This window comes from Dendropsophus ebraccatus, chromosome 6 (assembly GCF_027789765.1).
Source record: "Dendropsophus ebraccatus isolate aDenEbr1 chromosome 6, aDenEbr1.pat, whole genome shotgun sequence".
In the NCBI taxonomy this organism is placed as follows: domain Eukaryota; kingdom Metazoa; phylum Chordata; class Amphibia; order Anura; family Hylidae; genus Dendropsophus; species Dendropsophus ebraccatus.
Window position 1 is genome coordinate 127,135,167 of NC_091459.1, and position 22,853 is coordinate 127,158,019.

At 42.7% G+C, this 22,853-nt stretch overlaps 1 protein-coding gene across 1 annotated transcript; it reads right to left on the bottom strand.

Moving 5' to 3' along the window:
• Positions 1-2,206: 2,206 nt before the first annotated feature.
• On the bottom strand, positions 2,207-22,237 carry LOC138796028 (cytochrome P450 2K1-like). Its single transcript, XM_069975903.1, has 9 exons — positions 22,053-22,237; positions 19,418-19,580; positions 18,401-18,550; positions 15,976-16,136; positions 14,391-14,567; positions 8,913-9,054; positions 7,360-7,544; positions 2,732-2,873; positions 2,207-2,560 (listed from the first exon to the last, which is right to left on the bottom strand). The coding sequence occupies exons 1-9, from the start codon at positions 22,218-22,220 to the stop codon at positions 2,382-2,384; spliced, it is 1,467 nt and encodes a 488-aa protein (XP_069832004.1). The 5' UTR covers positions 22,221-22,237; the 3' UTR covers positions 2,207-2,381.
• Between the last annotated feature and the right edge of the window lie 616 nt (positions 22,238-22,853).

The following is a 22,853-nucleotide window of genomic DNA, read 5'->3' on the forward strand; positions in this document are numbered from 1 at the left end:
GTAAATTTAGGAGGCTATACTCGTGATATTTCTGACTTGATATGTTGCAAAACAAAATATGCAGTCTATGCTATCGTCTGTACTTGCGGCCTATTCTATATAGGGAAGACCATCCGCCATATTGTATTGTTTTATTGTTTTTTTAACCCCTTAAGGACCGGGCTAACTTTCGGTTTTGTGTTTTAGTTTTTTCCTCCTTGTGTATATAAGGCCATAGCAGTTGCATTTTTACACCTACGGACCCATATGAGCCCTTATTATTTTGCGTCACTAATTGTACTTTGCAATGACAGGCTGAATTTTTGCATAAAATATGCTGCGAAACCAGAAAAAAAATTATAGAGCTTCGTTTTTATGCTGTGTGTCCTATGGAAAAACTGACTTGTTATATATGTTCCTCAAGTTGGTACGATTACAACGATATGTAACATGTATAACTTTTATATTAATTGATGGCTCATGCAAAATTAAAACCTTTTACAGAAAATAAACGTTCCCTAAAATCGCTCTATTCCCAGGCTTATAGCGCTTTTATCCTTTGGTCTATGGGGCTGTGTGATGTGTCATTTTTTGCGCCATGATCTGTACTTTCTATTGGTACCTTGATTGCGCATATACGACTTTTTGATCTCTTTTTATAACTATTTTTCTGGATTTAATGCGACCAAAAATGCACACTTTTGCACTTTGGAATTTTTTTGCGCTGACGCCGTTTACCCTGAGGGATCATGAATTAAATAAATTAATATTTCGGGCAATTATGCACGCAGCGATACCAAACATGTTTGTTTATTTATTTATTTATTTATTTATTTTTATAACATGGGAAAAAGGGGGTGATTTGGACTTTTATTAGGGGAGGGGTTTATTTATTAATAAAAACACTTAATTCTTTTTTTACATACAGTAATATGAAACCCCCTGGGGTATTTCTATACATACAGCACTGATCTCCTATTGAGATCAATGCTGTGTATATAGCAGAGCACCAGTCCATCAGATCGGTGCTCTATTATAATGGTCTGCTGCAGACCATCTACATAGATTGCTGAGCCGGGATCAGCGTCATTCCGACGCTGAGCCCCGGCTGGCTCATTTGAATTGCATTGCGAAGGGGAGATCCCCCACTAGACACCAGGGAGAGGGGCCATATACAGTATTCAAATGCAGCTGTCAGCTTTGACAGCTGCATTTGAATAGTTAATTACCCGGCCGCGGCGATCAACTAATACCCCCGGTCCCTGGCTGCACATAGCAACCGGGGACCGCGGGCTGCAGAGAGGGCTCACGCCGGGAGCCCTCTCTGCTTCCCCTTAACGGCCGCATGACGGGTATACCTGTCATGCGTCGTTAAGGGGTTAAAAACAAATTGTAACTCCTACCTTCTAGACAAGTCACGATCCATATGTATATGAAGTGACGTGACTGAAGGGGCGGGATCTGAGGAAGCGCCAATCAGTGGGCGTGAAACTGCTGTCATCATCAGTGGAGGGTGTTGGCATCCTTCACCTGCTCGCATCATGCTGTACTAGCACAAGGTCTAAATAAATGAACACTTTTCTGCATTACTGGTGAGTGCATTTAAACTATCTTTTCCTATGATTGATTGCTCGTAAAGTCACTCAGCTCTATCTGATTATTGCACGCAGAATTCTACTTTTTAATAGAGCACCGACATATATATGCGGCATACAAGGCTTATGGAAGTTTGAGTAGTGCCGACCCCTATTGCTCTTTACTGACCTTGGCATGTTTTACCATTGGACAAAAAGTGTGTTAGAATGTATTCTAGTGCTTGCAGGATGAAATTACTGTGTTCTTGTGGTCAAAAGTTCTGGTGCTCAGAAAGTGTGTTACATGTCATGATCGCTATTGATTGTGGTATGTAGAGGGTTAAACAGCTGGGATCAGGCTGAAGGTATATCGGGGGGGTTGAGAGGTTAAGTCCAAAATCCATGTCGCACTGTAAAGCTGGATCACGTCAAGGACTACTAAATATTCAAAAGAAAAAGAAAACTCTGAAAAGTTCATGCTAAATGTTCTATTATTTTGTCACACAGACACACACACTCAGCTGAAACACAATTCAATATAATACAAATTAAATATGTGAAAAAATCCATTGCAGTGATTTCCTTTTTTTTTTTTTTTTTTACTAGCAGTTTTATAAATTTCTGAAAATTAGCTTCCATAGTATGTCATCAATATTAGAATTTCCTATTATAAAGCTGTGATTTCTCTATATTGGACAATGGAAGGGTGAATCAGATTGCCAATATGAGGAATATTACTCTATAATGGTGAATTTGTCCATTAGTGAGGTATCAAGAAAACAAAAGTCATTGCTTTCTGCTTAAACTTGAATTTGCTACAAAAATATTTTATCTTCGAGGGATTGCACAGATTTCATGGGGTAATGGGCAATTAGTAAACCCCAATGCAGGAGTCAGGTCCAGCTTGGCTCCAAGGGGAGCCTGGAATGTGAAGTTCTGCAGCAGGGTGGTGAAGAACAAAAAGATTTCCGTTTTTGCCAAGTTCTCTCCAGCGCAACTTCTCTTACCTGGTTAAAACATAAACAGACATTAATATAAGTGATTGTCCGCACTGAAACATCTGTCCAACCGGGCTCAGGCTGATTGAAAATTGTAACTGAACGATAGCAAAAATTCAAGGCAAGTTTCATATAGGCAAAGAATTACAGTTCAACAGTGCAGGAAACTGTAAATATTACCTAAGGAGAAGGGGATGAAGGCTTCATTCTTTTTAAATTTCCCATCTGAGTCAAGAAAGTGTTCTGGATAAAAGTCATATTGCTTCTCAAAGTAAGCTTTATCTCTGAGTGCGGAGTGCAGCAATGGGATGACCGTTGTGCCCTGAGGAAACGTAAGGTAATCAAAGTAACCTGTTGGAATCTGAAGATTTTCTAAGGATGAGTAGCATATAGTGCAAAAGAGCATACACAACAGGGTGACACCTCCTCTCCTCTACAGCTTTATTTTTTTACTGTAGAAGGGGAGATTGTCACACTAGGGCCGGCCAGACTGCCTCCAGTGCTTCGTGCCTGGCTGGTGCTCAGTAATAGACCAGGACGCGGTTAAAAAAAAAAAAATGACTGTTGCACCGGACTCCCCACACCGGTGTTGGTCTATTCATGTAAAAAACAAAAAAGCAATGTACTAGTGGTACATAACTTTAACCCCTAGACGACCCAGGGTGCCCTGGCATTGCTAGGGAGTTCAGAGGGGGGGCCACACAGCGGCCCTGCTCTGAACCGCCGCGGTCCCGGGTGCTTCATGCGGCTATTAGTGGGCACGGTCCGATCGCCCTGCCCGCTAATTAGCTTTTAAAATGCAGTGCCCGCGCACGTCCCTCCTCGGCCCCTCCCCCCCCCCTGCATCTGGAGCCGGCCGGGGTCTGAACCGTAATGGCACTGACCCCGGATCGGCATTCTATTGTTTTTGGCTGCAATAGAAGCCTATCTCATCGATCTATGCAGGATACTATACTGCATAGATCTCTATGAGAGATCAGTGTACTTATACTAGAAGCCCCCCAGGGGGTATAACCCTAACCCCAGGGGGCTTCTAGTGTATGTGTAAAAAAAAAAGTTTTATTATTAATTAAAAAAAAACCCTCCCCTAATAAAAGTTTGACCACCACCCTTTTCCCATTTTATAAATAAAAATAAATAAATAAACATGTTTGGTATCGCCACGTGCGTAATCACCTAAACTATTAATTTATTTCATTCCTGATCTCACACTATAAATGGCGTAAGCGCAGAACAATTCCAAAGTGCAAAATTGCGCATTTTTGGTCGCATTAAATCCAGAAAAATTATAATAAAAAGTGATCAAAAAGTCGCATATGCGCAATCAAGGTACTGATAGAAAGTACACATCATGGCGCAAAAAATGACATCTCAGACAGCCCCATAGACCAAAGGATAAAAGCGCTATAAGCATGATAATAGAGTAATTTTAAGGAACATATATTTTTTAAAAGCCGTCAAATACACTCACCGGCCACTTTATTAGGTACACCTGTCCAACTGCACGTTACCACTTAATTTCTAATCAGCCAATGACATGGCGGCATTTAGGCATGTAGACATGGTCAAGACAATCTCCTGCAGTTCAAACCAAGCATCAGTATGGGGAAGAAAGGTGATTTGAGTGCCTTTGAACGTGGCATGGTTGTTGGTGCCAGAATGGCTGGTCTGAGTATTTCAGAAACTGCTGATCTACTGGGATTTTCACGCACAACCATCTCTAGGGTTTACAGAGAATGGTCCGAAAAAGAAAAAACATCCAGTGAGCGGCAGTTCTGTGGGCGGAAATGCCTTGTTGATGCCAGAGGTCAGAGGAGAATGGGCAGACTGGTTCGAGCTGATAGAAAGGCAACAGTGACTCAAATAGCCAACCTTTACAACCAAGGTAGGCAGAAGAGCATCTCTGAACGCACAGTACGTTGAACTTTGAGGCAGATGGGCTACAGCAGCAGAAGACCACACCGGGTGCCACTCCTTTCAGCTAAGAACAGGAAACTGAGGCTACGATTTGCACAAGCTCATCGAAATTGGACAGTAGAAGATTGGAAAAACGTTGCCTGGTCTGATGAGTCTCGATTTCTGCTGCGACATTCAGATGGTAGGGTCAGAATTTGGCGTCAACAACATGAAAGCATGGATCCATCCTGCCTTGTATCAACGGTTCAGGCTGGTGGTGGTGGTGTCATGGTGTGGGGAATATTTTCTTGGCACTCTTTGGGCCCCTTGGTACCAATTGAGCATCGTTGCAACGCCACAGCCTACCTGAGTATTGTTGCTGACCATGTCCATCCCTTTATGACCACAATGTACCCAACATCTGATGGCTACTTTCAGCAGGATAATGCGCCATGTCATAAAGCTAGAATCATCTCAGACTGGTTTCTTGAACATGACAATGAGTTCACTGTACTCCAATGGCCTCCACAGTCACCAGATCTCAATCCAATAGAGCATCTTTGGGATGTGGTGGAACGGGAGATTCGCATCATGGATGTGCAGCCGACAAATCTGCGGCAACTGTGTGATGCCATCATGTCAATATGGACCAAAATCTCTGAGGAATGCTTCCAGCACCTTGTTGAATCTATGCCACGAAGAATTGAGGCAGTTCTGAAGGCAAAAGGGGGTCCAACCCGTTACTAGCATGGTGTACCTAATAAAGTGGCCGGTGAGTGTAAAATAAAAGTTATCCAAGTTACACATTGTTGTAATCGTAACGACTTCAGGAACATATATAACAAGACAGTTTTACCCCAGGGCAAACGGCCTAAAAACAACAACAAAAAAACAAATAAAAAAAACATTTCACTACACATTCAATTTTTTTCTGGTTTTGCAGTGAACTTTATACAAAAATTTAGCCTGTCATTGCAAAGGAAAATTAGCGGCGCAAAAAAATAAGGGCTCATGTGGGTTTCTAGGTGAAAAAATGTAAGTGCTATGGCCTTTTAAGCACAAGGATGAAAAAGTGAAAAACGCAAAAATTTTAATTGGCCCGGTCCTCTTAAGCTGCCTAAAAACCTTCAATAACTGTCAACTGAATGGTCATTTGCCAGACAGTTATATCTCCTTTCCTCCCAATATACACGAACATTTACCAAAGCTAAATGTTCTCTGGGCGTAAGGGGGGGGGGGGGGGGGGGGGGGGGAGGCTGCAGCTATACTGCTCTAGTGGTGGATTAGCTCTCAGAGAACAAAAGGGTTGGAGTGTGAAATTTCATCATGCCAACTCTATTGGTGGAGACTCAGTAGGTCCATGTACACTTTACAGTGATGAATTTAGTATAAAATGGGGACAATTACAGTGTACTATATATACTGTACAGCGATAAGGTTGTAGACTTATTTATTGCCTCTGGCCCCTGGTTTAATGGCTATACTCTGTCTCTTTCTAGAAATGTAGACTTTCTAGAAAGTCTGTTGCCATTTTTCTGATGATAACCTTCCATCCATCATAACTACCGTAACAGAGTATAGTAGAGAGACGGCACTCCGCTGTCAGTTGTGCTTGTGGCAGGAAGACCCAGAGATATGTAGTAAAGTAGTGCTTCTCAATTCCAGTCCTCAGGCCTCACCAACAGGTCATGTTTTGAGGATTTCCCAGAACTCATGTGATAATACCTGATGCACCTGATGAGTACAATTATATCACCTGTGAAATACTAAAGAGATCCTCAAAACATGACCTGTTGGTGAGGCCTGAGGACTGGAATTGAGAAGCTCTGCAGTAAAGAATCTCGGCACTCACCAATTAAGATTATTGCTATTTATCCAGTGAGGCATGTCATCAACAACAAACAAGAAAGAGTTTTGGCTAAGTGGCCTTCATCGGCCTCTTGGCCAAAAAGTGTCCTTGTTTGCTGTTGATGAAATGCTTCACTGAATAAATAGCAATTATCCTACTTGGTGAGTGCCGAGATTCTTTAGTAACCACCTGTCACAATAACTAGCGGGTAAGGCACAAGACAGACAGTGAGCCCTGACTGGTACCACCCACTGTCCCTACCTACTTGCCTCATAACCGTCCTAACTGACTGAAGGCAACCACAGTGACAATCCCTACACTGCTAACAGTGCACACATAACAGATGAACGAACACAAAGAGCCAAGGTCAACTATCCGAGCCGGTAACAGCGGGCAGCAGTAGTACAAAATTGAGAGACAGAAGAGAAGTCGGGGACAGGCACAAAGGTCAAGGCAGGCAGCAGACAACAAAGGCGGATATAGATGCAAGGGTCAAGATAAGATACAAGGAACAGGGAAAAACGCTTAGCAAGAGCAAAACTCAGTAGCAAGCAATGAGAGCTGGCAACACCTATACTTTATACTGGATCAGGAGCCCGGACCAGCTTACTATTGGTCCGGCCTCCTGAATCCAGCCACACAGCAGTTGAAACACTACAGGCTGAATGGCAGTGCGATCTGCCCATCAGCCTGAGTTTAATGCAGTTCAGCTGCACAGGTTGGGAGGCCTCAGGCAGTGACTCAGAGCTGCGGCGTCCCTGGTTACTAGGGACGCCATCAGGTCTCTGTGACACCACTCGGCTCCGGCAGGCGAGGCGGTGCTGTGTCCTTGCGCCACCCGCCGGAGCAGAACAAGAGGAGGTCGACGCTGGAGCCATGACAGTTGAGTTCCTGACACCACCATAACAGGCACACACCGTATTAAACTGTGTAAACATGCAAGGCAGAAAATATGAAAGGCTATTAAAGTTTACATTTGATAAACTAAAATTAAATATGTGATAAATTCCCTTTAACAGTGTATAAAAAAAAGAAGGAAACAGCAGGTTAAGTATCTCCTCACCTTTGGAAGAAAGTAGCCCTTAAAGGTGATGTCCCTGGTTGTTGTATGAGGGAGACTTCCAGGCAAAATGTCACCAAATCTTTGAATCTCATGGATGACAGCGTCGGTATATGGCATTTCCTTTCTATGTTCTGTTTGTGGTTGAGCAGATCCAATAACATTTTCTATTTCGTTTTGCACATTTTCTAGTATGTAGAAAAAAATGATTTTTGTAAGACTATTGTAACTTTTCTTCAACTTGACAAAACTTAGAAATAGTTCAACAATATTCAAAAGTGAAAGTGAAAAAAGAAATGTAGTCTAATAAATCTTGACCTATACTCAGCACTGCCTATCCGTGTGTTCCATCTAGTTTCCTGCATCTTTTTAACACTCATAATTGTGCATATATAGAATAGAAATAAAATATAGACATATGGTAGTATAGTGTAATAAATATGAGACCCTGAACGACCCCAGAACTGAAACAGATATGAACAAGCATACCATTGCGATGCAATGTTTTATGGCACTGCCATGGGCACCAATCTTATCTGATGTTAGTTAGAGGAACGATGAAAAATGACATAAGAAAATATTACTTTTGTTATGGCAGGAGTAGTGGATCAGCTGAATCGCTGTTAGCAATGGCTTAAGCCGCAGCAAGTAGCAGAGTCTAAGGTGCCTCTGGTCTTCACCAGTTCCCACCGCGACAATGAGGTGGTTGGATTTGGTGGGTAACTACCCCTGGATTGTCTTTCTAATGGCAGCAGGTGAGGTGCAGGTAGATAGGAAGGGTGTCAGGAACAGGACAGCAGTCACAGGCTGGAACCATAGGCAACAGGAACCTCAGGCAGGAATCATGGGGACTACACACTATGGGAAACATGCAGAGGCTCCAACAGGGAATGACAGGGCAGGTGCACATTTATAGGGGAGGTGATTAGGTGCACAAAGGTGCACATACTGTCCCTTTAAATCTGTCACAGCCAGCACGTGCCTGCAAGGAGGTTGGTGAGCAGGAGTGTGGAGCGGTGAGGTGCCCAAGGGGGCCAAAGAGGATGCAGCGATGGGCCCGGACTTGTGGGCTCCAGCATCCATACATAAAGGATGGTAGAGAGAGCCGGTGCGGTAGCGACCCAGACCACTGGACACTGCTACAGCCCTAACAAGTTTACTGAAAGAGGAGTAGATATTTGGAATACACTTCCAGCTAATGCAGTAAGTAAATCTACAACTGAATATAAATATTCCTGGGGTAAATATATATCTATCCTTAAATACTAAGAAAGGAACTACTAAAGGGCAGACTAGATAGACCAGGTAGGTTTTTTTTTCCACCAACAATATTCTATGTTTCTAATATACACTAAATGCACTAACCATATTACTTTTTGTAACAGTTACACGTGAAGTGTAATATTTTAAATGTACTCGAATGTACTTATATATTGGTATTAAAGGGTACCTTTGGTGCCCATGGCAGTACCATAAAATATTAACTCAATATAGTATGGCGTGTTTGTATTTGTTTCAGTTCTGGGTTTGTTCAGGGTCTTATAATTATTACTTACTTTGAATTTCAGGATATTTCATCATTAACAACAGACCCCATCGCAGAGTGGCTGAGGTGGTCTCCATTCCAGCAGAAAATAGGTTGCTGACAAGTTTAGCCAGGTTTTTATTGTGGTAATATAATGTTGATTCTGGGTTTCCCTTTAACAGAGAAAATTAAGATGATGATGTAAGTAGTACATGTGCATATATAAACTAGTGTAGTATCTTATGAGGGTAAAGTGACATCTACCTTACATATAAGTACCCATAATCATACTGGATTCAACATTTTTAAAAATGAACCTGTTGCCAAAGAAAACAAACGAGAGATGAAGAGGAGGGGGATGCAGCTTCAGATTATTACTCAGGATTCAGGAAACAACATAAGGGGAGAGACAATAAGGAGCAAGATATGGGGGACATGTTATTGACTGTCAAAGACCCTAAATAAAACTTCAGAATTACTGAAATAAATAAATAACTCTGAATGACTTAATTCCCTTCCAAGCTGAATACATCTAACAGCTGAGAGGTGGACAGTATTGTATTGAGTCATGTCATCAGCGAGCTGTAGCGAGTGGAAAAGCTTTGAAGCACTATGTTGGAAAACCCATATTTGTTTTAAGAGTGTATTCACACCGCAACTCATCTGATGCTCGGATTGGCACTCTGTGAGAACTGGGTGCTGACGTATCTGTGCATGGACCCCATCTACTCCAAAAGTAGGCTGCCTACGGTTAAAAGAGGGGTTTGCTGAACTTTAGTGTCCTAAGGAGACACTAGCTGACTACGCGGACGTTTCGGAAGATAGGCTTCTGCAGTGTCCCAGAACACGCAGACTACTACTCCTATTATGCCCATTTCTATTTCTGTGTCAATGCCTGTTCTGGTAAGTGTTTGCACTGCAACTGCTGCTGGTTTTCCCCTGGTATTCTCTGGTTATGTGCATTCTCATGTGTATTCTCATGTATTCCTGTGTATTATTACATTGTACAGTGGTATGCAAGGCTGTTGATCACGTGACCGTGCCAGTGCCCTGTAACCATGGTTCCTCCAATGGCCGACTAGCTCTGGCCAGGAGCAACCATGTGACCTCCCACTTCCTCCTAACAAGTTAGTCTTTCCCCTGCTTCCAAGCAAGGAGGGTGTGTGTCGTCCCTCTCCTACCTCAGAGGAGTTGGACTTTAGCAGGTCCCACTTCACCACTAGAAGTGTGGATCGAGTACTCTGCTGTATTCAAGTCTTCAGCTGTATCTGTCTGCTCAAGTGTCCGGAGTCTTCTCTCTCATCTGGGTGTCATTCCGTTATCTCTCCTCATCGCTACAAGGATTTACAGCAAGTATTATTCTCAAGCTAATCCACCCAGGAACGCTATTTCTCTCATACTCCTACTCCCATCATCCGGCACGTATTCTCACAGCCTATGCAGCATCACTCCTGCCTTATTTGTTAAAGTCTGCTATATACCCGGTTGCTACCGGACAGAACTGTTGCTACTAGTTAACTCATCTATAATAAAACAGCTGTTACTGAACCCTGGCATTGGTGTCCACTAACTGGTGCCCTGACTAAGTGCAGCAAAGAATCGCATGCCCATCATCACCCGCAGATTCCACAGACCGGCCCTACAGCTGTACCACCCCCAGGCCTATACCGTGACAAGTATACACCCTGCAGCTGCCCCGGTTATTGCCCGCTCATAACAACAGCACTGCGGAAGTGGCCCCCAGGAACCAGGGCATCGCACTTCTCCTTCTTCATCACGTGCATGAGGAAGGAGGAGACTATCCTCTGAAACATCTGCAGGACACCAGGTGGACGCTTTGGTGAATATTACAGCCTGTGAGCGATCTGTGAGCGAATCTTGTTGAGGTACACAGGTACAGGTGTATTGAGCACCAGTTTACTCTCTCTATTTTTTCATAATATGTTGGACTGAGAAGGATTTGGTGGCAATGTTTGGATTTATACGGTGCAGTTTGTTATTTTTACATACTGAAGTCTATGCCAGTCCATGTACAGATACTGGGGGAAATTTATCAAACATGGTGTCAAGTGAAACTGGCCCAGTTGCCCCTAGCAACCAATCAGATTCCACTTTTCATTTTTCAAAGAGTCTGTGAAGGATGAAAGGTGGAATCTGATTGGTTGCTAGGGGCAACTGAGACAGTTTCACTTTACACCTTGTTTGATAAATCTCTCCCACTGTTCGTAGATACCTGATCCTTATAGGGTGCCGGCTTATCCATGTATTAGAGAGCAGAATCGTGGTGTGAAACCTGCCTTAGATTTACTTTTTCCCATGGTCTATCTGGATACATGAATGTAAGGTAAAGGGAAACACTGAGCTGTGCCCAGACCTCAGTCTCTTATAGATATGGGACATGACTTGAATACTGCTGGACACAGGGCCGATTCTAGGTTTTATGCTGCCTGAGGCGAAAATTGAAACTGCGCCCCTTCCCCCGCAAACACAACTATATACCAGCAGTGAACATTGCATATATAACTACATACCAACAGTGCATACAGAACTATATAACAGAAGTGCATACACTAAGGGTATGTTCACACTGAGTAAAACAGGTGGAATTCCGCGGTGGAACTCTCCGCCGCAGGATCCCGCCTGTCTCACTGTCCCATAGCCCATCTATGGGAGAGCGTGCGCTCCTCCGCAGCCGACGCTCTCTGCTCAAAGAAGTAACATGATACTTCTTTGAGCGGAGAGCGGCGGCTGCAGAGGAGCATGTATAAGTGCCAGTCTTAATGGTGGTGACATATGGGGAGCCAAGTGTTAGAGACCCCCAAATAGTATAGGCCTCAGAGGGCCTAATACTGCCAGCTTCAGACACTCAATAATACTGTTAGCCTCAGAGACCACCTTACCCATATCGTCATACTACTCCCCCCTTCATCCTCCTTCCCCCTCCACCATCATACTACTCCCCCCTTCATCCTCCTCCCCCCTTCATCCTCCTGCCCTATCATCATACTACTACCCCCACCTTTATCCTCCAGACCCTCCATCATCATACTACGACCCACTTTATCATCCTCCTGCCCTTCCATCATCATAGTATAACCCCCCCTCATCCTCCTGCCCTTCCATCATCATAGTATAACCCCCCTCATCCTCCTGCCCTTCCATCATCATAGTATAACCCCTCTCATCCTCCTGCCCATCCATCATTATAGTACTACCCCTCTCATCCTCCTGTCCTTCCATCATCAAACTACAACCCCTCTCATCCTCCTTCCTCCTCCATCCTCATAGTACAACCCCTCTCATCCTCATACTACTACCCCTCTCATCCTTCTGCCCTTTCATCATCATAGTATAACCCCTCTCATCCTCCTGCCCTTTCATCATCATACTACTACCCCTCTCATCCTCCTGTCCCTCCATCATCATACTACTACCCCTCTCATCCTTCTGCCCTTTCATCATCATAGTATAACCCCTCTCATCCTCCTGCCCTTCCATCATCATACTACTACCCCTCTCATCCTCCTGTCCCTCCATCATCATACTACTACCCCTCTCATCCTTCTGCCCTTTCATCATCATAGTATAACCCCTCTCATCCTCCTGCCCTTCCATCATCATACTACTACCCCTCTCATCCTTCCACCCTTTCATCATCATACTACTACCCCTCTCATCCTTCCGCCCTTTCATCATCATACTACTACCCCTCTCATCCTTCTGCCCTTTCATCATCATAGTATAACCCCTCTCATCCTTCTGCCCTTTCATCATCATACTACTACCCCTCTCATCCTTCTGCCCTTTCATCATCATAGTATAACCCCTCTCATCCTTCTGCCCTTTCATCATCATAGTATAACCCCTCTCATCCTTCTGCCCTTTCATCATCATACTACTACCCCTCTCATCCTTCCGCCCTTTCATCATCATACTACTACCCCTCTCATCCTTCTGCCCTTTCATCATCATAGTATAACCCCTCTCATCCTTCTGCCCTTTCATCATCATAGTATAACCCCTCTCATCCTTCTGCCCTTTCATCATCATACTACTACCCCTCTCATCCTTCTGCCCTTTCATCATCATACTACTTCTCCCTTCATCCTCCTCCTGTGCCTTCATCATCATACCACTAGCCCCTTCATCTGTATTTAAAACAAAAAAAGCCATACTCACCTCACCAGTATGGACCCTCTAGTCTTCCAGGGACTCCTCTCCTGCTCTGCATGGGTGACATTACTCGCGTTCGGCAGGGGGCGGGGCTTCCCGCGGCAGGGGGCGGAGCTTCCCGGGACATGGTTTTGCCGGGGCTGTCTCGTCAAAATCAGGACAGTCCCGGCAAAACCTGAGGGCCCCCACCTGCTCCCCTCCTCACCATCCGGACCGGGATCCACCGCTTCTCCTTTCCCTCGGTGACAGGAGAAGACGTCACACAGGCCCCTTCCCCAGGCCAGGTCACAGCGCCATACACGCTCTCTGTTGTACAGCATTGTGACCTGGCCTGGGGGAGGGGCCTATCACCCAGCGGATGCCGTACAGGGGAGAGGATTATAGTGTGAGTGGGGGCGTCCTCTCCTGTCACCGAGGGCCCCGAGTCTGACGGCAGTGCATCCCTAGAAGCTGCAGAGCTGCAGCTTCTAGGGATGCGGAAAGGGGGACACCTGAGCGGGCGGCGGGAGTCAGATGACAGGGCAGAAGTTGCCGCCCCTAAAGGGACCCCAGAATGTGCCGCCTGAGGCGGAATACTCATTCCGCCTCATGGCAGAAGCGGCCCTGGCTGGACACTAATACAACCATATAACAAGTTGGAATGCTTTCAATTTTACTCTTGAGAAAAATCCCAGTTTCTAGATTTATTAGGCCAAAAGAGAGACCACCCCAAGAGAGACTACCCTCACACAAATGATTGACTTTAAGGCTATGTTCACACTACGTATATTTCAGTCAGTATTGTGGTCCTCATATTGCAACCAAAACAAGGAGTGGATTGAAAACACAGAAAGGATCTGTTCACATAATGTTGTAATTGAGTGGATGGCCGCCATATAAAGGCAAATATTTGCTGTTATTTTAAAACAACGGCTGTTGTATTGAAATAATGGCAGTTATTTACTGTTATATGGCGGCCGTCCACTCAATTTCACCATTGTGTGAACAGATCCTTTCTGTGTTTTCAATCCACTCCTGGTTTTGGTTGATATGAGGACCTGACATGAGGACCAAATACAGCCTCAAATATACATAGTGTGAACCCAGCCTTAGAGGGTAGTTATGTAAGAAAAATAAAATTCATTAATATTTGCTTGTTTCACAGAAAAAAAAACAACCTCTAATTTGAGCAGCATCTTGTGTAAATCAAGTGAAACAAACCACTCAAAATCCATCATAATTCCAGGTTGTCATGCAACAAAACAGAAAAAAAACTAAATGGTGCGTGTGGTTGTTTGTGTGGTGTTGTTGGTGGGGATAGGCGTTTGAACACTGTCACACGTTAATAACACACTACCTCTTGTTGTTTGGCAAGGAAGGCATCAATGAGGTTCCTCTGATTATTGATATCCAGTTCTTTCTCCTTCCTTGTGAACGTGTCTCTAACAAAGATCTGGAACTCTTTGACGTTTTCGACTAGCTTTCTGTGGCTCCCGGGTAGCCAGCCGATCAGGGAGGGATAACTGTTATACAGCTTCAAATCAGAAATTGATTATTTTTAGATCAAATATTGAAAAAAGCACATAGAAACCAAAGAGTTATAGAAGAGACAAAACCAAGGTATATAAACCAAACATGGACCATAACAGGTTTAAGCACTATAAACGATAAAGATTAAGGGCCCTATTCCACCGGACGATAATCGTTCGTTTGAATAGCAGTTAACGACTAACGACCAAACAAGAAATCGTTGATCGTTTAATAAGACCTGGACCTATTTTTATCGTTGCTCGTTCGCGAATCGTTCGCATTGAATATGAAGTCGTTCGGTCGTTCGCAGTAGTGACGAACGCAATAGCGACGACAAGACGTCCGCAAGAACGATCATAAGTAACGATTATCTTTCCATGTAAATGGGCGAACGATTTCAGGCCTTTCGTAATATTGGTCGTTTGGATCGTTTATCGTTAACGATTATGCAAACGATAATCGTCTGGTGGAATAGGGCCCTAAGGATGAGTAAGTATGGCATGTAGAGGTTCTTGAGTAAGTATAGCAGGTGCAGCTCACTGCACTGTAAGGAGTAGTTTCCTTGTGACTTGGCCTCCAGGAGATGGTTTGACACCTTGGTGAGAACGGTTTCAGTGGAATGAAGTGGACTGTAGGGGGTCGATTAAAGAGTTATTAGAGAGTGGGTTAGGCTATATACTCAGCTAACTATATTGTACAACGCATAACACCCCACATATGTTGGGTCTTTAAGGACTGATCACCTGTTCATAATAGTGTTTCTTGAGGACTGGAGTTGCTAAACACTTCTTTAGGCTATGTTCACACTGCGTATATGTCCGGCCGCATATTTCCGCGGCCGGACATATACGCGTTAAACTCTGGCCGGGGATTTACGCTACTTGCGGCCGGCTACATACGGAGCGCGAACTTGCGCCAGCAGTCTACTTACGCTTCCCGAGCGCCCTACATAGCGATCTGACACCGGTCTTTTACTTGGAAAGCTTCGCCTAGCCCCGGACACCCCACAGAACCTTTTGGATCGGCACAAAAAGCTGCAAAAAAGAAGAAATCACCACTACGTACGGGACCGCATGTTACGCTACGGGCGTAAGTTACGGCATTTTCGCCCTCAAACAACGGTCTGGCTCATTTATTACGGCGGCGCGTATGATCCTGGCGTAAGTTTGTACGTAGTGTGAACTGTGCAGCCGTAGATCGTATACTTTCCATTGTACGCAAACTACGTAAGTCTACGGCCGCTTATTCACGGAACGCGCTACGTCCGGAGACTTACGTAGTGTGAACATAGCCCAAAACTATAAGTATTATCCCATTCCTGAGGGATCTTTCTGGATAAAAGATGTCTTATGGCCCGGCCATTGGTTTGGTATTGGGGTTGTTAATAACTCCATTAATATCACAATACATACCCGAATCATAGGACTTTCCATGATCCTGACATTCTCATTCACTATATTCATGAGCTTCAGTATTGTAGGATCATCATAGTCATATCTATGATCCAGCAGTATACACACAATTATGTTGGCCACAGCAGCATTTATGATGGTCAGATTGTTAAAGGGTTTTCCTAAAAAAAAACAAAAAAAAAACACATATCTAGAAATTTTTTTTTAAGACTTCCTGATCTTAAATCTGGAAGTACAGACATGCATCATGTTATGAATCGCTTTGATACTGCCGCTGTTTTAACCCCTTAATGACAAAGCAATTTTTTGTTTCTGTGTGTGAAGACCGGCTATAAAAAAGTTAATAAAAAGTGATCAATATGTCTTATCTAGAAAAAAATATTACTAATCAAAACTAGAGATCATGGCACAAAAAATGACACCCCATAGGTAAAAATAAAAACGCTATAAGAGTCACAATAGGGCCATTTTATATATACCTATTTGCAAAAAAAAAAAAAAAAGTTTTACTGCTAATAAAAATAGTAAAACAATAAAAAACCTAGTAAACCTGCATATAGCTGTGTTCAGACCGACCTATAGAATACTGTAAAACTGGAATTTTTTCTTTAAAGTGCATTACGTAAACATGGAAGCCCCCCAAAAATTGCAGAATCACATTTTTTTTACCCAAATTCTTCCTATAAATGATATTTTGGGGGTTTCGTCATTCATTTTATGGCAGATTGAAAGATGCCATTACAAAGTACACCTGCTCTTGAAAAAACAAGACCTAATATAATCCTGTAGATGGAAAAATAAAAGAGTTATAGGTCTTAGATGGTGAGGAGGAAAAAACGAAAATGCGACAATTGTGACAATTGGCCCGGTCCTTAAGGGGTTAACTTGTCTGTTGTTTACCAATACTTTCCTAATAAAGTGTACATTTTTTCTTTGAAGAGATTCTACAGTGGGGTGCATTCCTTATTGTGCCTCCTCTTTGACTCTTTGGGGGAGATTTATCAAACATGGTGTAAAGTGAAACTGGCTCAGTTGCCCCTAGCAACCAATCAGATTCCACCTTTCATTTTCCAAAGAGTCTGTGAGGAATGAAAGGTGGAATCTGATTGGTTGCTAGGGGCAATTGAGCCAGTTTAACTTTACACCATGTTTGATAAATCTCCCTGTTAGGCAGGACAGGAGACAAGGACAGGTGAGCCCTAAGCTGGCACCCGCCCCGCTGTCCCTGCCTACTTGCCTCAAAGCTCTAACAGCTAGGGACAACTGGATGGCAATCCCTATGCAGGGTAGAGTGGTACACAGAACAAAGACAGACAAACACAACGCAATAAAGAATGGTCAGATAGCCGAGTCAAAACCAGACGGTAAGCAAAGTACAAAATCGGATCCAAGGGGCAGTCAAAGGGTCAGTAGCCAAAGTCAGAAAACCAGAAAACAACGCAGGACAACACTAGGTCAAGTAACTAGAAACCATAGACTATGACAATCTGGGCAGAATGGAACTACTTATAAGTAGAGATGATCGAACATCGGAAAATCTTAGGATTTATAGAACTCGAACCTTCCGCATTTGATTCCCGATGCCTATCCGGTCCGTAAGGAAGGAGGAGACAGCCCAGGTACCACCTGAAATTCCGGGATACACCTGCCTGCTGCCATTCCTGAGCAAGCTCTGCACTGCTGGTAGCACAGCTGAAACACTTTTAAGAGGCGGTCCTGGCGCTTGCTGGTCTTTCTTGGGCGCTCTGGAGCCTTTTTGGCAACAATGGAACCTCTCTCCTTGAAGTTCTTGATGATGCGATAGATTGTTGACTGAGGTGCAATCTTTCTAGCTGCGATACTCTTCCATGTTGGGCCATTTTTGTGCAGTGCAATGATGACTACACATATTTCTTTAGAGATAACCATGGTTAACAGAAGAGAAACAATGATGCCAAGCACCAGCCTCCTTTTAAAGTGTCCAGTACTGTCAGTCTTACTTAATCATGACAGATTGATCTCCAGCCCTGTCCTCATCAACACCCACACCTGTGTTAATGGAGCAATCACTGAAACGATGTTAGTTGGTCCTTTTAAGGCAGGGCTGTAATGATGTTGAAATGTGTTTTGGGGGATAAACTTCATTTTCTAGGCAAAAATTGACTTTGCAAGTAATTGCTGTTAAGCTGATCACTCTTTATAACATTCTGGAGTATATGCAAATTGCCATTTTAAAAACTGAAGCAGTAGACTTTGTAAAAATTAATATTTGTATCATTCTCAAAACTTTTGGCCATGACTGTAGAGTGGCACCCTCTTTCATATAGCTTGAATTAGGTAGAGCCCCCATGCCTATCTTGGTTAATCATATAAATAATAAATATTATTATTATTATTTTTTTATTTTTTTATTTTTTTTTAAACATAGTCACATGACCAGAATTACCTCCATGTGATCTGAACGCCTTTATTAATAATTCACACTCCTCTGTAATCTTTTCTTCTATGCTCTTTCTTCCCATTCCAAAGTCTCGTAATGTCGACAGTGTGAATCTTCTCATCACTTTCCAGCTCTCCCCATTTGCCAATAGAATACCTACGTAACAAGAGGACAGGTTAATGCTGTGAATGTCAGTTTCTTGTCTATTGTTATATAACACTATTATATCTATTGTTATATTACATAGTCAGTAAGGCTCCTTTTTAGGCCATGTTCACACTACATAAGCTACATAGTAATCACGGCCGTTGTTGCATATTTGCAACAACAGCCATGACTACTACGTAGCTTTCGTAGTGCTGCCTTCAATGGAATCCCGGCCGAAGTGTATAGGGATAAGTGTATCCCTAGCGGCGCCGCAAGAAACTGACATGTCGCAGAATACCATGTCAGTTCACACAGCTCCATTGTGAGCAGAAGGGAATTTGGATGCATCTGAATTCAGCGTCAGTAAAGATCATCCGGTCGGTACTGCAGTACCGGCTGGGACGATCTTCTCTGACACAGCCTTAGATTGCAAAACCCTCCCCTTTAGCAGAGTCAATAGAATACTCAGTTAATGGATAAGTGCTGTACATGGGAACAGCATTGACCTTTATGAGCAATCAAGTTATTGCTCATAGAAGTCCCCTGAGAGGACTACAAAAGTCTCAAAAATAAATAATTTTTTTTTTTTAAAAAAAAAGCTTAAAATCCCACAAAAATGGAAAAATAAAAGAGTTAGAAGGAAAAAAAACCTTAAAAGTGCTTTGGAATCTGTTGGTGCTATTCAAATAAATAATAATACTATTATTATGCTAAAAAAAAGAGAGAGATAATGTATTATATGGATGTGTTGAGTTCTCAAGAGTTGTCCTTGTAGCTGACCACTCTGGCCAATAGGTAAAGGTCCCGAACAGCAGTGCTTTCCTTAAAATGTTAAATTCTTTTTAATATTTTCATTTATTTCATAAAAAAAATCACCATAGTTGTCTGATGTTTTGGGAACCATCGGTGTAACTGGTCTTCCAGCAAATTCTTCGGCGTGGTTGATGAGAGCATCCTTTATGGTGTCATACCCGCACAAGATAACAAGCTTTTGTGTACCCAGATAGACGCGGAATACTGAGCCGTACTTTTTTGACAGCTGGAAAAACACAATGTAACCAATATAAAAAAAATATTATGATTATTAAACTATCAGCAGGTTGGTACATGTGAAGCCACTGATATGTTTACCTGTGGCTGCAGTGCTACTCATGCCAGTGTCAGTCTTCTTACTCTTCTCTGTGGTGTCATTTAGGAGGAATTTAGGCAAAATGAAATATTCTAGAGGGTTTCACCAGTGGCGTAGGTACCATAGAGGCAGGATAGGCAGTTGCTATGGGACCTGCGCAGGAGGGAGGCCCGGGGGAAAAGATAAGAACCTCCTGTGTCCTTCTGCTTAACCCCTTATGTACTGCAGTGTGTAAGTGACTCAATGTTTACTTACATGCTTACAAGCAGAAGACAATAAGACTCTCTGCTCTGCCTGTCAATTTTGTGGCTGCCTCTGGCCACAGGAGATTTTATTTTTTGGCCACATCACGGAATATATGCAGTGCTTTGTCTTGTGCGTAGGGGAGGGGGGCCCTTACAGTTTTTTGCTTTGGGGCCCCGTGAATCCTAGCTACTCCCCTGTGTGTGACAGAGAAATGTAGGAAGACCCGCACGGCAATGAACAGCTCGGCAGCTCCAGCTACATATCAGCAGTTTCTCTTTAAAGTTTCTCTAAAAATCATTAGTGATGTCTAACCTGTTTGGAGTTTTGCAACAGCTGCAGAGCCGCAGGTCATTATCTATTAAATATATATTTTAAAAATAAAAAATAAATATTAAAAATAATTTTATTTATTTTTAAAGGGGTTTACTCATTTAAATTTACTTGTCCTCTATCCACAAGAAATAGGAAAAGTATGACGTTGCGGAAAGTCTGACCTCCGATCTCTAGATCGGTGCCCTGACTCCTCTGTTATGAATGAAGCTGTGGGTATAGAACTCCGCTGTTTCTGGCAGCTCCCTAGAGAATGAATGGAATTGCTGTTCCTTTCATAACAAAGGAGTTGGGTCACTGATCTAGAGATCGCCAGGGGGCAGACCCCCTGACTCGGAAAACCCCTTTAAATAAATAAAATAAAAAATAATACAATATAATTTGTATTGCCTTGCCAGTTCCCAAAGAATAAAGATCTACTTTCTAACACCTTTGGTTACACCACATCCCTAACCCCTTCACATCAGCCATATGGCTATATACTTTCCTACTGAACATATCCCGTGCAGAAGAAACATATGTATACGTTCCTGCACACATTACTGTGCCCAGACCCGGGCATAATGACAGGCAGCCGCGGTTCCACAGCTGCCTGTTATTGCAATGCACAGTGATCGCAACGTTTAAGGTAGTCAGTGACAGGACAAGGCATGGCTGCGGGGGTCTTGATTACTTGTACCAACAAGCGGGGTTAAGCCACTTTCTCCCATCCTGTCCGATCTTCAAATGTTTCATAGAGTCTGCTGTCAGGCAGACTTTATGTACAGATCCCCAATAATACTCATATAAATCAGTATATGCAATCAGACCATTGGCTATATGCACTTATATATGCAATTAGAAAAAAGTTTTAAGTCACATTTAAAAAAAAAACTAATAAAAATGCCCAATAAACATTTATATAACCCCCTTTTCCATTATACAAATAACAATATAAAAAAAATAAACATATATATTGTAGCATGTGGAATTGTCCAATCTATTAAAATATAACAATATTGTTCCCCCACGGTGAACGGTGTAAATGAAAAAATAAAATAAAAAACACCATCAGGATTGCTGATTTTTTTAAATTATGTATTAGAAAAAAAATGTTTAAAAAAAAAAAATCTAAATTTTTTCTTACACCAGTAAAATACTAATAAAAACTAGAGATCATGGCGCAAAAAATGACGCCCCCAACCAGCCCCGTTGGTGGAAGAAAAAAAAACGCGGTGGCTCTTAAAAGGCGGGCCAGAACATTGCTTCAATTTGACCCGCACCCGGGGTAATCAATGACCTCGGTCATAAAGGGGTCAAAAAAGTTTTTCATGTAGCCGGATGGAATCCCAGCCGGAGTGTACACTATGTGGGAAATTAATTAAACGTGGTGTACAGTGAAACCAATCAGATTCCACTTTTCATTCCTCACAGACTCTTTCAAAAATGAAAGGTGGAATCTGATTGGTTGCTAGGGGCAACTGAGCCAGTTTCATTTAACATCATGTTTGATAAATCTCCCCCAAGGTTTGTAGTTTGTATCCATAAGGACAGATAGGAGCTGTATACACAAAAAGGTAGAAGTTTTTTCAAATCATGACTGTGTGGACCAAGTGGTCTTTTTGTGCCGATAATCTTCTATGTTTCTATACACAGTGGACTAATAATTTTTTTTTTAAGCCGCAAATTGATAAGATGAAAGTCAAATCTCCTCAATAGTCATCTCCCGAAATACAGCCCCCTGTGACCCCAACAATCAGCCCTAGAATTTCGATCAGAAACTAATGCACAATACATATGTATATACAAGCGGGGGCCTTCTTTTACCTCTATGAAGGAGTTCTGGGGTTTTAGCGTGTTGATTGTGTTCATATTTCCAATAATGGGTAATGGCATAGGGCCAGGGGGGAAATTTGTGGAGCTTTTTTGGTTCCTAAAAACATTGACTAGAAATAAGATGACAACAACGGCCACAAGAACGGAGACGAGGTCCATGGGGAGTATGTCCACAGAAAATCTAGAGAGAGAGAAGGAAAAACACATAAGATTACAACATCTTGAGATTTCCATTGGACTTGGTGCTTGGAGGAATGCCGTAGCCACTCAAACAACCCAAACAAAAAGCAATGTTTAAAGGTGAATTCATTTTAAAGGGATCCTCTGAAAAGAATGTGTTCAAACCAGAAAGTTATACAGGTTTGTATATTACTTCAAATGAAAAATCTTATGTCCTCCAGTACTTATCAGCTCCTGTGTGTCCTGCAGAAAGAAATGTACTATTTCCAGTCTGACACAGTGCTCTCTGCTGCCACCTCTGTCCATGTCACAAACTGTCCAGATCAGTAGGAAATCCCTGTAGAAAACCTAATTTCCCATTGTTAATGTCTGTATGCAGTGATATTTTCCATTGTTAATGTCTGTATGCAGTAATATTTTTCATTGCTAATGTCTTTATGCAGTGAAATTTTCCATTGCCAATGTCTGTATGAAGTGATCTGTTTCATTGCTACTGTCTGTATGAAGTGATCTTTTCCATTGCTAATGTCTGTACGCAGTGATCTTTTCCATTGCTAATGTCTGTACGCAGTGATCTTTTCCATTGCTAATGTCTGTACACAGTGATCTTTT